Genomic DNA, 17,020 nt, shown 5'->3' on the forward strand with positions numbered 1-17,020 from the left:
TCAGAGGATCTGGGGTGATAAATATCTGAAGGGTTAAACATGTCAGATTGACCCATGTCTTCATCTGGAGAATCAGGGGAACAGAGTTAGGACGTCAAGGTCCACTAGTTTCTTGGTCCCCATCTGAGGAAAGTTCGGCATCCAATATACCCTCCCCTCCATGGGGGACCCCAAAGAAAAGGTCTTGATTTTTGGCGACAAAGTCACTCATTTCTCTGGGTTGGTCTTCCACCCGGTAGGGCAAATGTTTAAGTGTGCCAGCACTTTTATGGAATGTCTCGGTAAGTTTATTGAAACCTTCTAGGTGCCCCGCGTCATGCTTAGTGGCCTTCTTTCCCCCTGATTTAATACCAGTAGGACCCCGTTTAGATTGAACGCGTTCACTAAAAACCCCTGGAATGCTCTTAGCGAGCTTATCAACTTGTTCCGTAAGAGGCACCAGCGCATTAGAAATCGTGATGGAAAGTGCTTGATTCACCTCTGGGGGAAGATGTTGAGGAGGCCACTCCTGTTCTGCATCCTGAAAGATGTATTTTCGTTGCCAATATCATGGTCCATATTATGAGGGTGAGAACACAAAAACTGTCAACAGTAATAAAAAAAAAAATATAATATATATTATATTCTTTGTAATTGAGAAAGATACATTTTTAATTTTTTTTTTATATCATATACATTTTCACCCAATTTAAATATGTATGGGTATCCCCCTCGCTGGTGCTCTTAAAATAAATCTAGTCAGAAAAAAATTATAAAACACAACAAGTTGGTGCTATTGGACTAGAAATACACCAAAAACTGTGTTATGAGCGAGGGTTGGTTGGTGGTGATGAGCCTGAAAGGGATTCCAAGAATTTCCTGACAGGGCTTCCGAAAACACGCATAGCAGTCAGCTGAATCGCTCACACGAAGACGCTTCAGAGGTTGCTAACACTCCTAGCAGGCGTGGTGTGCACGAACGCCCTCGCAAGACGTATGAGGAAAATAAGAAAATAGGTGCACGGGCAAAAGGCTACTGCGTTAGTAAGAGAAATTTGAATAAACAATATACAATTGTATGAAAATACACTATTCTACAGTTAAGAGAATATCACAAAAAGGGGGGTTGACAACTGATGGCCAGTGAAAAAAGAGGAACAGGAAGGGACGTCATGTCTATGCATATGGTGACTTGTGCTGTGATTTGACTATGTTTGGACTCCGATACCATGGGTCTGATGGAACATGTAGTCTTTATTTTTTCTTTGTTCTTTGAATCTGCTGCATTAATAAAGTGAAGAAAATTATGCATAATCCTGGCCTCTGGTCCTGACATTGAATTCAAGACTTTGTCCTGAAAAATGAGTTGTCATAACAAAAACCTAACCACATTAAACAAATGGAGCAGTCCTAACTCCAGTCAACACTCTTTGGAGGTTAATGTGTTCTCAAACCAAATCAAATCATAATGCACTGTTCACATTTATGAAGCACTTTGTTTTTATTAGGGGACATTCCTTCCAGTAATGATGGGTGTATTTCACAGTATTCTCGTAAAAATGAATTATCTGCTAGAAAGACAAGCACTGGCAGAGGAAAAAGCCAAGTTTAATGTGGCAACTTTAGCAAAAGCAGGCATGCAGAAATGAAGTTCCATTGCAATTAGGGTGACCAGATTTTCACAACCAAGAACCGGGATGGGCACAAACATAGAAATAAGACTAAATGTTGACACTTCATTCAGCGATATATATTATATTGCTGAATGACGTGTTGTTTAGTGATAAATATATATATATATATATATATATATATATATATGTACATATACATATATATATATATCTGTATGATAAACGCCCCCCCATTGCTGTCAGAAGCTCCAGAGTCTGACTGTCGATGAGCCCGGCCCTGGCTTATGGAAGACCTTATTCACCCCTATTAAATCCTGCAGTGCTGCTTGAATGATGCGAGGCAGCACAGCAGATGACTCTACAAAAGTTAAGTTGTGTCTCTGGTGTGATAAGAGGACCGGATGAAACGTGAGCCTGCACAACTCTGTGATAAATGCGCACATACATCCGAACCCCGCTCAAAAACCGGGACATGTCTTTGATTTGACAAAAAGTGTCAGGACACGGGGACAGTCTGTAAAAAAACTGGACTGTTCAGGCAAAACCGGGATGTCTGGTCACCCTAATTGCAATAGATCACATCTGCTGGCTTTGCCAGTGCTGTGCGGTGATTGCGAAGGTGGTAGGAGTGGTGTGATGTTGGTGGCGGTGCTAGGGGTATTGATGGTAGCTGGTCATGTCATATTAGTGACGGTGGAGCTTTGAATTTGTATATTTGCCCTTTCTGTGCAAACTGAAGAAATCTCCTGTAAGGAGGAAAAATGGGAACTGAAAGATATGGATCCTTGAGATCCAACCTGATCATCCAATCTTTCGGGAGAAGGATGTCTCTCAATAGATGAATACCTTCCGTCTTGAAGTGACAATAAATTATCCAAGTTTATGACAGGGCGAAAGCCTTTGTCTTTTTTCTTGGTGGTATTGTGGGAGGTGTTGTTGATACTGGTGGTGGTAGGGTTCCTTGTGGTGGTTCGTGTTATTTGTAATGGCATTGATTATGGTATTGATGGTGGTAATTTGTGGCACTGGTAGTAGAGATGTGGTAATGGTGGTGGTGGTATTGGTGGTGATGATATAGGTATGGTGACAGTGGTATTGATAGTGGCAGCATTAGTGGTGTTATTGGTATAGGTGGCGTGGATGTTATTGGTGGAGACATTGTGATAGTGGTATTGTTGGTGTGGTATTGGTGGTGGTGGTACTGGTGGTGATGGTATTGAAGGCAACAGTAATATTGGTAGTGGCAGCATTAGTGGTGGGGGTATTGGTAGAGGTGGTGTGGATATTATTGGTGACGGAATTGTGGCAGTGGGATTAGAGTTGTGATATTGGGGCAATGTGTATAAATGGTGGCATATGGTATTGTGGTGATGGTATTAGTTGCATTATTGATGGTGGTGGAATTTAAGGTGGTTTTGGTTTAGGCGGTGCTATTGGCATTCTGTAAAACAAATTGGGGACATATTTACAAGCCCCTAGCGCCTCCTTACGGCGCCCTACTGACATTTTTTTATGCTAGGGTGGCTTCAAGGAGGCCTTTTCCCCACACCAGATTTACATAGTGGTGCAATGCATACATTGTGCCACTTTGTAACCCTTGTGCCACATTATGGGGGTTTACACCATCCACTGAAGTCCCGACCGGCAGGGTGACACCAGTGTGGCTGCCTCCCAGCAGTCCCCATTACAAGTTTCCTGCTGGATCAGTGGGCAGTTTCCGCCCGCTTTCCCAGTGGGAAACAGCCTACCGCATTGTCTCCAGCTCATAATCGAGTCAACGGCAATGCTGTAGTGCGTAGGGTGCACCAGCACCCATTGCAAAGTTCACTGTCTGCAAAGCAGGCAGTGAACTTTGCAAAGGGGCTGGCCAGTGGAGCCCCTGACCTGCCCATGCCAAGTGCATGGGCAATGCAGGGGACCCCCTGGGGCACACTGCACCCCGTCTCTACCAGCCTTTACATGGCGGTGCTACCGCCATGTAAAGGCTGGCGGAGAGGGGGGTTGTAAACCCCTGGGCAGTGCTGCTTGCAGTGCTGCCATGGCGGATTAGGACCACCAGCAATGCCAGACACTCCTGTGGAGGAAAACTGGCAGTGCTGGTGGTCCTATCGTGGCACAACCGCCGCAGTCATAATCTGGCGATCAGACCACCGCCAAAGTGGTCAGACCACCACTTTGGCAGCGGTCAGACCGCGACCCTGGTGGTCAATAGACCGCCAGGGTCGTAATCGGGCCCTATGTCTGCGCCAAGCATAATGTATGCAAGGGGCCATTCCCCCCGTTAGGAGGCCCAGAAAAATGGCACCGTGAAATTATGAAATTTTACTGCACCATTTTTCCAATCATTTTCAATGCCTGCCCAAGGGAGGCATTACAGTGAAGCTCCCATTGTTTCCAGTGGGCATCTCCACGCATTGCTGGACTAGCACCATAATTTTTGGCACTAGTCGACCAATACGCCACAATAGCATCAATAATGTTGACGCTAATGTGCGCCATGGTGCACCGTATTGTAAATACGGTGCTACCATGGTGACGTTAAGGGGACGCAGCTGATGCACCAATTTCTTGTAAATATGCCCCATTGTTTTACCAATTCACTGTTTGTATGAGATTAAGGATTCAATTTGCCAAAAATGTCTGATGTTGATTGTTCTTTTTAAATATAACATAGTCGCTTATGTATTGCAGTGCAAATGGTCGATATAAGGAAAAATAGTACATAAAGCAGACAATAGCATGAGGTGAGAAAAATGTACTCCTCTGGTCTGATCTAAGATGTAATTGGCAATGTCTCAAGCCTACAGATAGAACTGGCCAATCCAAATAAGACAACTGTTGACTGTGGCTGACCCAAAGCCCACTCTGTATTGTAGTCGATAGACCTTGCAGACAGCTGCTCTGTATGGTAACTGTGTTTTGCCTCTATTAATATCTCCTTTGCATTTGATCAGTGTAGCTTCTCATTTAAGCAAATCCTCCTCTATATTCTGCTCATGTATATTGATTTTCAAAAACTAAGAATGCATCTTTTCTTGGATGCCACATCAAGCATCAAACCGTACAAAGTAGAGAAGTGTGGCTCAATGGTTAGAGCGGCAGACCCTCATGCAGAGGTCTGGCCTAGGACCAGGGTTCAATTACCGCCTCTGGGGGTCTTGGGCTCAATATCCTTGGACCTGATAATTCTCGCCTTGGTGCCAATCTAATCATGGGTCTAACTCTGGGCAATAGCTTGCTTAATCTCCACAACAGCGCTAGGATGCCTGGCTTAACCTTGGGGGTGCCCAGGAGTGGGCACTTCACAGGGAAAGCCAGGAAGGGTTCCATGGCGGTATGCATACAGTGCCAAGAAGCCTGACTTACAGGGTAAAAGTGCGCTATACAAGTACGAAGTTTACAGTTTTTTCTTTTACTTTTACTTAGAAGCATTTTATGTTTTTTTAGGGAAACCTGTTTTGTGTTTCAGTTCATGCTGATAACCTTTCCTACTTATTTATTTTGTGGGTTTATTGGCATATATAGCTTATTTGTATATGGGGCATGCTGTGCCTTCTGTTAAGGGAACTAACCACTGCCCATCCTACTTGCGAACCTGCCTTGTGGATCATTTCATTCAAAACTGTTGATGTCACCTTGCCTTGCCAAGCACGACCTGGTCTCTATCCTGTTTCAAATGCATGTTTCTTAATGATGGTGTACTTCTCATTTTCAGCCACTGGTGCCTATATTTTATTACAACCTCTTTGAGGACTCACAGCTTCATTGTACCAGCTGCTACGCCATCTGTCCCTTACAAAGTACAATGACAAAGCCAATTGGTTCAGCCTTTCTAGTGTAAAGCGTTAGTGGAGTATTATGAAGTCATATTTAATTTTCCTCTCCTCAGCCTGCTATAACAGTCTCATTTATAGAGAATTATTAGAACCTCATCAGTAAATCTGCATACTGATAGATCACTGATATAAAACCGATTGATAATTCCTGGATTGAGAATTAGAGGGACATCATGGGATATCTCCTCGGAAATGGGCAATAACTGTATGAAACTGTGGGCTTGCACCCATTCCCACGGTTTATCCCACTGTTTATCCCACGTTTGAGCCTGTTCTCCCCATTGAACATTTCAGCAGGTTTCCTGGAGCAATGTGCAGGGGTTAAAATAAACTGGAGCGTGCTGCTCCAACAGACATGGGAAACCTGATTTGGTGTGAATCTCAGGATTATGGATGAATTACAATTACTATAAATCCCATAAAAGAGATGAGATCTCCAGGTCTGTGATTACATTCACATTTTCAAATAAGTATGGGAAGACACAAATAAATGTGAATTTTCAGTGGCATACCTTGGTCAGTACAATTGGGGGGGGGGGGGTATGATTGTGAGATTTCCCAACAATCGCCATGTTGTAGATAACATATAATAAAATACAATAAGCAGGGAGACTGTGTTTAAGGAGGGTAGATAGTTGAAGAATTGTTGGGGGTATCAATGGCAAGAAAAATGATATTTAAAGAAATTAAAAACATTTGAGAAGACACTCAAATCTCTCCAATCTCCTTGAGATATCGTTTGTACTGTACAAAAGAGGCTTGAGAAGTTAGAAAATCTGGCAGTGACAATTTGCCATTTTCAACCCTGGAAAAGAACAGTGGCCTTCTTAAACAAACTACCACCAAACTCCAGCCAGATACCATTTGACAAGCCAGAGAAAAGGATAGTGCCAATCAGATGGTGCAAACCCTGCCGCATCCACTGCTAGTGGCCGGGCAAAGCCCTGTTACAAAAGAATCAAGTGACGGTAATAGCTACCATATTTCCATCACCTGACAGGAGCCCCCCACCCCTACCGCCCCCCCAAGTTCACATGTAGACTTGATGTCTCCACTGGCCCTTCACACATGTGTAGTATGATGGTTAGTCCCCAGGGAGGCCTCAGTCTGTCGTAGGGCCTCGGGCATCATAGTAATCCAAGTATTACATTCTCCATGATGCACAAGCACCCCAAGTAAAAAAGGAGTCCTGGAAATTCCCTTGTAGATTCTCTGACTATGTGCAGTATTAGTGAGAGGATTCCCCTTTTGAATTCACTGCTCACCCCAGAAAAGGTAATCATTGGAACTAACTCTCTGTCTAGGGAGCACTGACTCTGGGAGATGTTCAGGTTTCCCCCCCTGCACTGCCGGCATCCCAGGGATTCCACAGTGGCTGGGGGATAGTTTGTCTAAGGTCAGTGCAATTTTAAGTGTAGAATACGATCTTTCTTCTTCACAGCACGGAATAGTACTCGATGCTGGATCCTCCCGCACAACAGTCTATGTGTACCAGTGGCCTGCAGAAAAAGAGAATAATACAGGAGTTGTCACCCAGACCTTCAAGTGCAATGTGAAAGGTAAGGACTGATTTCAACAAGATTGGTCAGACCGTGTGGTTGATGTGGGCTATATGGATGGGCAAATGTTTTGAAATTCACTCTGAGAATTATTCAGATGATTTTAATTGCAAACAAAATCTTGAACAAATCAGCTTTTTGTAACCCTTTTCCTCTTTAAAAAGTTTGGATATGTTAATGAAAATAAAATAACCCTTTTAGAGTTTTAAACACTTAAACATATCAATGTTAAATATTTTTATAAAAATCATAAAAACATTACACTGTTTATTTTGAAATTATACAACTACTTTTGTGATTTTAAATGAAACTATTTCTTATTGTTTATTTAGATTTATGTTTGTATTTCATTATTTTTATTTCTAAAGCTACTTAATACCTTTTTATGACATATTCATATTTGCACTTGCAATATACCCTTTTTTATTCATTCAAAGAACAAAATATATTAGTTGTTGATTCATTCTTATATTTGCATATGTCTGATGATTTTGGCTACTAGTAAATATTTTTATTGAGTTCTACATATGTTGCAGACAGATGGCACAATAAATACATTAAAGTTCAGATTTGTGTTCATTTTTTCTACACATATCTCTAAATACAGATTTCCCAGTGCAGGCATGTAGGTTCCACTGTTTTGAGATTCAGTGTGGCTGTTTATTAAGAATGCATGCTACACATTTACTAAAAGGAAAACATTTTCACATTTCATCTCAACCAGAAGATGCTTTAGCTGCTTTTTTATTTTAAATATGTATGTGTGTTTTTTTAAAAGTTGGTTTCATAATTTCGAATTCCTCCTAACGTCAAACCCTTCTCCAGTTTAAAACATTTGATTGAGCTGAAGCTGCTAGGATTGTGTCAACACAGTAAGTATCTTTATGAAATGTCAGAGTTTGAAAGATGGGACCACCACTGCAAACTGTTAAACAAGTAAATATACCTTGAACAAACTCCATCTCTGTTCCACCTTTGTAATGAAGAGAGGGAAATTAACTTTTTGTCAAGTTACCAAACACATTTGTTGTTACAGCTGAAAGAAATTGCATACTTTTTTAATGAAATAACCAGAGATTGAAAAATAACTGAAAATGAGTTAGTACGGTATAGGTTGGTGCACTCTTATTTTGCTTGGGGGAAAAATTAATCATAATTTTTGTTTACAGCTAGAAAGCTGTTTACGTTTTTTTAATTATAAAAAGCTGTTTTGTAGATTACTTTTTCTAAAAAGGAATATATTGGATGAGAAAGGAGAAGTATGGATGACATTTGTTCTGTTATGAAAGTAGGATGTGATCCTGTCAAGAGCAGCCCCCTCTATGCCGGTTTCGTGAAGAGTCTTTGGATTAGAGAGTCATTATGAACTGTGCCGAAGGAAGCTGAAAGTTCTAAGAGAAGTTAGTGCAGGGACCCTGTTCAAGTCTACTATGTTTTTAAGGTAATCCTAGATGGTGATGAGGACAGATCCCATTCCTCTTTCTGGATCAAATCATGTTTGGAAGTTGGAAGTATGGAGTTATCTTCAATGAATTGTGACATCTGGGAGAATGCTGCACTTTTTATCAGTTTGCCCAGGAAAAGTCAATTTATATTTGGTCTGTAGTTGTTTGGGTCTTGTGGGTCTAGGTTTGTTTTATTGAATAATGAGCATATGTATGACTTTTTTAAGTCTTCTGGAAAGATCGTTGTAGTTAAAGAATTATTGATGATTGTTCTGACTGGTGTGGCAGCAGAGGTAGTTAAAAGAATGTTAAAGAAGATTTGTGGTGGACAAGGGTCAGAAGGGCCACCAGCGGGCCCATTTGTTTTTGACATGATCCATACATTTACTTTCTGATAGTTGTTTGAAGGAATGCAGAGGAATGTAGGGTTCTCCTACCCTTGGAGGGGATTGTTGGATATGGGTTGTGATGGTAGTTTTCCTATGTTTGAAATAGGAGTCCAACATCTATGCTTTGGTTGTGTAATCATTTTCCGGTTTGTCAGTGAATTCTTTTGAAATGGGATGAGTTCCTTCTGTGCATTTAGATTTATGAAATTCAGTGAGAATTTTATAAGATTATTTGCACATTTAGCATTTTGAATTCTGTTTAAATAGTACCTTTTTTAGATTATTTGAATATTGATTTTCAACAATCAAAAATGCTTTGCAGTTTTGAAATTTGTTGTTTTGTCTTTTTTTAGTTCTGTGTTCATCCAAGGTGCTTGGTTTCTTTTGTCCTGTTTTTTTTTTTTTTTGTGGTATTAAAATATCAAATGCTTCCTGGAGCCACTCATGGAGTTTTATATAATGAATTTACTGTGGTTAGATCTCTGTTGAATATCAAATGTGTTTATAAGTATTAAAAATTGAGTTTGTTCCATTGTCGATATGTTGTTGCAGGTAAGGTGGCCTTAGGTAACAAGTTCTGGATTTGCAAAAATGACATATAAGGTGTTTTAAGCGATGTGTGTGGTTTTGTGGATGATCTGATTTAGGTTCAGTGTGACTGGGCCGTTGACGATAGCTCTTGGATGAGACTTATTTGGTTTACCAAACAATATGTTTAGGTCACCAAGGATGAATTGGTTGGAGTGTAGTGTCAAAAGGGTTGAAACTGTGTAAAGAAATGTGTCTGGGATTGTTGCAGAGGTACAGTATTGAAATTACTAGATGACATTGAATGTCAAATATTGGCGATATCCAACCTGGCAGAGGGCATTTTCCCTATCAGATTCCCAGTCTTGGCATGGGTAGCCAACCCAGAGACATACTAATTGGGTGTGAGCACAGATAATGGTTAGATAATAGAGGTGCCCCCACCCTCACCTGTTCCTTTATCTCATTCTTATCTGACAGACTAGTCATTGTAGTGGAGACCTGGCGGTGCAATGAAATCACATGCTATGAGAATGAGGTGCAACTAGGACGCTGACATGGTACTCAAAAGAATCTCAGTCATGGTATCTCTTAGATTGCCAAGTTGGGGGGATTGTTTTAGCCATTAATAGTTGATATTGCTAAATGTATTCATGATTTGCTAATGGTTATTTGTTTAGTATTGATACGCTATTGTAAAATGCAATGATACCATAGAACATACAACTAAATTGCGTAAACTAGAAGACAAGAATCAATCTATTTGCACTGGTATTTCCATTATGATTATATTTATGTATGAATGCAATTTTGGTTATGAATAAATGCAATTGTTAGAAAGTTCAATACAATGGTCTTTAAAAAAGCACATTTCTGAACCCACTTGTGAAGGAAAAAATAGGAAACTAGTGCAAAAAAACATGAAAAGCAAAGCTTTCTTCTGTGGATTGAAACTGTGCAACAAGCACTGAAACGCACTTACAAAGAACTGAAGTCAAGTGCGCAGAATGGTGCATAATTATGTGAACACCTGCCATATTAAAATGAAAGTGCGATGATGCACGGGCCTGAGAGCACATGAACATCTACACTTCCAAGTCATATAAATGTTCCATTGCTGCATTTGCTCCTGAGCTGTGGTGAGGGGAGCTGAATGTGTCTTGGCTAGGTGCAGAATCTCCTGCAGATGACTCTCTAGTGGACTTCCTCTGTGTAGTTCTGCATTGAACGTCTTTTATGTTTTTTATTTTCCTCCTCCTACGCCCCACTCTTCCTGCTCCCTCTTTCTCCTTGCCCCACTGCTCCATTGCTCCCCTGCTCCTCCCCATCATATTCTTCACATTCTTCTTTTTATTTTAAATATACTTTTTTTTATTTTTAAATGCCCCGGCTTTTGTTGTGTACTACTGGACCTCTCGTTTCACTCTCATGCATTTTCATGCATATATATATTTTTTAATTTGTCACCGCAACATTGGCACCCACCATCTTGGAACTGTAATTTAAAAGTTTATGTTTTAAAAATAGAAGGCACACATGCCACATACGTGCAAATGCATGGTGACACATGCGCACATATAAATCACGGTACTGGCCCAATTATTTTTATTTTTTAGAAATGCTATCCCCCATTGACAAACAAGCATTTTTCTCCCTTTTGCAAAAGTGGAACAGTATCTATAAAAGGCACTGGCAAAGCCATAAGGTCAGATATCACCATTTAAAGTAGAGACCTTTTGGCTTTGCCAAAGCTTGTTAAACATGATGACGTGTTATTTTTGGTGTAATTAACTTGGGGAACAGAAATGTGCAGGTAATTATTAAAATGAAATAGCAAACATTTTAGAAATAAAATTGAGGGGAATTTGGACAATAAACAAATAAATAAACAAATATATTTCATTTGGTCCTTCCACTGATTGGAAGGTAGAGATTCCTATAATCATCTTGGGCTGGTGTGACTTGTTCACAGAGTAAACACGATTGAAGTAAAACCCTAAGGACAACTTGTGGCTTCCCTTGGATGGATTGTATCTGGCAAATGCCGGAGCAGCATCAGTGACGTGGAAGGTGCTGTCTGGAACCCCTAAGAATCTCCAAAGTCAAGACATTGGTGATGGCACTGGTGGTGTTCCTGATCTTCATTCCAAAATTTTCCTTAGTGGATGAAGATCTGAACAAGGAGCAGAAGGCTCTATCAGGAGTTTACAGTCAAACAGAGATACGTGTGAATGCGTCCATTGCAATATACAATAATAGTACAGCACCAGGGTAGGGAGGCCTAGGCATAGGCACAGATTCCGTCTGAATACAAGGGAGAGCACTAAATATTTACCCCCTTTTGGTACTTGAGAAGAAAACGAAGATTGTTTGTTTGTTGTTCACAAGACAGCTTCATTTCATCCCATTTTCCTTGTTAGTGTGCATGTTGCCTCATCTCGCCTGGTTCCCGGCTGACCGGGGGAATCACCTTCACCATGACACCAAGAGTTATCACACAATCTAGCTATAAAATTTGAGACTTTTTATATTCTTGTGATTTATATAATTATTGATTAAGGATAGTTTGCTCCAGCAGAGTGCCTCCAAACCAGAGGACAGTTTTAATGGAGTCTGTAAAGAGTTTCTAGGTCTAAACACAAGATTGCAGTACTTTCATCTCTGAGAAAATAGTACAAGTTAAATAAATGCTAAACTGCTAGGCTTTACTATAGGGAATTTATGTCACTATCCAAAACAGGAGCTGTGGCGAGTTCTACAAACTCCACCACTTCCCAAAATCCTCTTTTACTTTTGGGGATAGAGAAGTGTGGTTGCCTCAATGGAGTAAAGAATTGGTCATTGTGAAGGATTTTTAATAAAAGTTACTGGAGGGCCAACTTTGAAAGTGTAAGTAAATGTAGTCTTAAGAAGAAGAGATGTTATTTTTAACTTTAAAAGGGTTATGCACTTGCACCCAGTTATTCCCCTAGTCAAATGTAAAATCAACTGAAAAAGACCTGCTCATATTTTCATGTTAAAGGAAACTTCTGTGTCCCTAGGAGGTCCCTTCTGCTGAGGTATGAAGGCAGATTGTTTCTGGTGCATTGATTTGTGAGATCCTTGACTTAATTAGATACTTTTTCCATACTCAAGTCAGCTAGAGTTTCAAGTAAATGAGTATAATACATGTAACCAGAGCATGCACTTTTTAGGTGTAAATCTTTCCCTCCACATGCTTGTGTGCATTGGCTATACCCTCTTAGAGAGACATTAAACCTGTATGTTTCCCTTTAAACCTCACAAATTGTACATTACATTTGAGTTAAAGGAAAATTGCAGTTACTTGTGATCAACTTTGTTGCTCCCTTAACTGATGCAAACTCTGAGCTAAGATGTTAACTAGAAATTAACCACTTTACAATAACTCACAGCAGCTTGAATTCACATGATTACACTCACAAGCCATTAAACACGAGTTCAAAAATGTTAAAACTGAAAATGAACCTCTTACATTAACTCACAGTACCTTGAATTCACTTAATAACAAACACACCATTAAACACGAAACACATTACTTCAGGTTTAATAGAAATGCACATATAAAAGTCAACTAATGGGTCACAAATGACTCACTCTGCATTTATCCATAGTTCATTTAACATCTTTTCTAGAAAGAGTTATTAATTTAAATGCATCTATGAGTTACCTCTGAACTCAGTCTCTTCTGCTAGACATCGCTCTGTGCAAAGAGCTTCAGACAGTACAGTCAGACCAAAACTCCTACTGGGACAACCAGAACTTTAGGGTGAAATGTTTCGAGCTCAAAATCCACGAATAAAAAGAATAAGGATCTACAGTATTAATGCACATATGCCAGAGCGTTAACTTTTTTCTCTTCATACTAGTGATTTCCCTTCCTTCAGAAAGATGCTCCTGTTCAAGACGTAAGGTTCAGGTACCAGTTATAAGGGTGTCCCTCACCAGAAGAAAGAGATAGCTTTGGGTCTTGAACTTTCTTCATTTCCCATGATTGCTTTTCTCATTTGAATACTATCAGTTTCCTCTACCCTATTTTTCACTATGTGATGTTATTGCTAACTCTTGATTGTACCAGTGTTACATGACTCTGTCTCAAGTCACATAAGTAACTGTAAAGCCTAAGATGTCAAGACTAAAATAGCAACATAACTATTCCACCTCTGGGGTGCAGGCTTCATGATGATTTGTCTATTTGAAAGTGGATCATTGTGGCATCTCACTTTACACTTGCCTGTAGCCTGGTCCTGATGAAGGTGGAGCTGAGATTGAGCCTCAAGGATGCTGGACTTGTCAGTTGCTCCAAACTAGTGGCGGCTGAACTTCTGCATTGGTCGGTGGTTGAGGCGCGAATAAACGTCTTGAACTTCTTGCTTGAACCTTTTCCATGGTTTTCATATATCATTTTAGTCTTCACACTGTTGCGGGTAGTACCACTGTCTCCCATTTCCTATTATTACCATCTTGGGGAATTAATTTAAAGCTTCCAACGCATTTGGGATATGTGAAATAACAGTTCATTGTCTCCTGTAATGTTTGCACTTGAGAAGCAACCAGCCAACTTGTTTTAACTAGCCACGCACTATCACAATATGGTGTGGTCTGCCTTGTGGCTAATATCTAACCTGTGCATGATTCTTATTGGTACATTTCCCTGTTACAAGTGATTGCTCCTGAAGATCCACTGATTGGAAGTTATATTACTCATAGTTTAATACCATTTTTGAAATGGGTTCCTGCTTATCCTGATACAGGAACAAAAAAATAAGGGTTGAAGGGCTGAAATGTATGGTTAAACCATGCAACTCCCCTTCTAAAAAACAGATGGCCCAAGAGATTGGGGTCCCTGGGACCTGCGAAGACTTGGGGAGGGGGCCCATGCAGCATCCCCCTTTTAAAAAACACATAGCCCAAGGGATGGGATTCCCGGGGTCTAATAAGGCTTGGAGAGGGGGTGCTGCCTGTCATAGAACACGTCATGAGTGCTGTAATATGCGAGGTCATAAGCAGTTCATCCGTGGGGTGCAAGTTATAGTTAGCTCTGTTCTTTTTAGCTCAAAACTTTAATGTTGTCACTGACATATTCACCTAATAAAAACGTCACTTTAACCTTTCTGGTTTTTCAATCATATGTATATCGTTAAAATACATATTGACAAAGTTAAATCTAATACATCCATAGCTGCTTAGATATACGTACCTTCGTAATATTTTTGTAGCTTGTACTACGGCTATGATATGTTTTTTGCTAAAACTCATTTTTCTGGTAGTATACTGAATCCAGGACATGGCCAACATTTTTGTGCCTAAATAATTGACCTCTTTTTATTTTTAAACTTGCTTTAATGTCCACAGGTTCATATTTCACGGTACCATCAACATACAGTGAAAATCTGTGTTTGTACAAGTACATTACAGAAGCTTAAAGTGTCATTATTACAATAGGTCAATGCCAACAATAGTGATTGCGTGAAAGACATAAGCGCGGGAGCCCCCCAGAGCCTGTGCATTTAAGTTATACGCTGTGTATTTCTGGCCTACAGGGAATGCTAGGAATGGGGATCAGGTGTCTACTGTATTTCCTCGTCGGATGTGACTATCTTGGAAGAAGAGGACATTCTGTCTAATACTGAGCATTAATGGACAGGAGGCCTACCAGTAGCGCTGGCCCATCTTTATGTAGGAGAGGAATGGAGCCAATGTTTTAGCTAACTTAAAAGAAGTGTCACGTATTAGTGCTGTTAGTTTTTAGTTTGCATAGAATGACCATATTTTGGACCACCAAACTTGAAGAGGGGGATTAGGGCTTGTTTCCAAAATTAAGCTAGAGTTACATGAGCTGCTAAGAGCAAGTGACTTATGAGTTTTCCAGATGGGGTGCTCAATGGATATATAGAGGTGGACCCCTGGACCCCAATATAAGGGGTCCATTGGGAGTTTTGTCTTCGTTATCACTTCTACTTCTTGTAGTATCTGCTCCCAAAAATTGTGGGCGGCCAAACATCATGACCACTACATATGTATCAGGTCCCCTTTCTCCCCACATCCCTGCCAGCAGGGTTCTGATCCACCCATGGTTGCCTTGAGCCTGAATGGTGTAAAGTGCCACCTGGCTAATAGCTTGTAAGTGTTTTCCTTATGTTGCACACATATGGATTATTTTGCTGCCCAAGTCCATATCTTTTCCCATGTTTCTTCAGTTATTTCAATACCTATATCTCTAGTTCATGATATGGTATAAGTGGGAAGGTATGGCTCATGTGATAAGTTCAGTGCTGTGTGCAGAAGTGAGGTACCTTTTTTACCCATTTTGTTGTTGAACAACTGTTAGAAATGGGTAATTTCTCTTAGGGCATTGGTCTGGGCCTCCCCCGCCCTTATCTAATGCAGTGCTTACATTAATCTACATTCGTCATGGGACTGAAGCTGGATTTTTTTCTCTACAAATGGGCTTGCCTGCTAGTGTCCCATCTATACAAAAGTCTCCCAATCGTGGCAGGTTCCCATCATTCCAGCCCAAGAAGTCAGGTCTAGTTGTCCGGGTGGGAACGAACAATCACGGTTAGCGGAGTCACTGGGGACGGAAAGCAAGTCAGCCCGAAGGTGCAGGTCACCGCTTCCCAGTGGCCAAGGAGGATCACTGTGGAGCAGAGTATGGTATTCAGGTTTGGCCTATGTTTACGTGAAAACCACAAAATGTTTGCCAAAGGGGTCTTAAGGTAGTGAGTGGTGCATGCAGTTCTCTATGCTAATCCAGGGCTGGGCGCACTTGTGCAGCCTCTATATTGACCACAATGTTGGGTAACTCTAGACACCCTTCTGCTGGTTTCTTGAACACAGTGTGTTTCGAGACGCGTGGTGTCTTGCTACCCCATTAGAAGTCTAGGAGCTTATGTTGGATATGTGCAATGGCTGGGAAGTGGGCATCGGAGAGGGAGTTTATATGGTTTGAAAAACCTAAACAAGTTGAGGCAAAAAGGTAATCTTACCACTGTCAACTCTCCCATGCTATGAGATTTCCAACTTCTCCCGGTGATACAAGTCCTTAAATAAGACTTCCAAAAGTGGCAAAGGTCCAACAAATATTTCTAATTTTAAATAGTTTGCTTACTGGCACTCTAACTCATAATTGCGTTTTCCCTAGCCCCCTAGGAAGGTAGTGGTGCTCTATACGTTTACAAGGTATGTCTCTCTTAGGTATGTCTCTCTTAGGTATGTCTCTCTTGCAGCATCCTCCTGTCACCTCTCTTTCAACAACCTGCAAGGGAGATTTCTGGACTGTGTGTGTGTTTGTAACGTGTGCTGTATCCTGTCCTCTTGAAGTGTGTGACCAACTCACTGTTAAACAGGGGCGGCTCCTCTGCTACGGTGGAGGAGCATTGCCCCCCCCCCACCAGTAGCTGGAGCTGCAAACCTTTAAAAATAAAGCGATAATAAACTATGTTTTATTTTTAAAGGGGCGGGCCACAGGGTGACATGCACTGAGGGGAGTGCACAAGCCCTCCCCTCAGTGCACATGTATGTTCACACATGCGCAAAAGGACTCTCTCCAACCCGGCACTGTGTTGCAGGGTAGGAAAGAGCCGACATAGGCTCCCAGTCTGCATTGGAGTGCCCAGCCAGAGCACTCCA

At 41.0% G+C, this 17,020-nt stretch overlaps 1 protein-coding gene across 1 annotated transcript in view; it reads left to right on the forward strand.

Annotated features, from left to right (window-relative positions):
- Nucleotides 1-17,020, forward strand: part of ENTPD3 (ectonucleoside triphosphate diphosphohydrolase 3) — a 163,086-nt gene that overhangs the window by 105,368 nt on the left and 40,698 nt on the right. The window contains exon 3 of the mRNA XM_069211947.1: nt 6,891-7,008. Within this exon, the coding sequence (XP_069068048.1) occupies nt 6,891-7,008 (118 nt within the window). The remainder of the gene's footprint in view (nt 1-6,890; nt 7,009-17,020) is intronic.

Source organism: Pleurodeles waltl, chromosome 10, assembly GCF_031143425.1.
Source record: "Pleurodeles waltl isolate 20211129_DDA chromosome 10, aPleWal1.hap1.20221129, whole genome shotgun sequence".
Classification (NCBI taxonomy): domain Eukaryota; kingdom Metazoa; phylum Chordata; class Amphibia; order Caudata; family Salamandridae; genus Pleurodeles; species Pleurodeles waltl.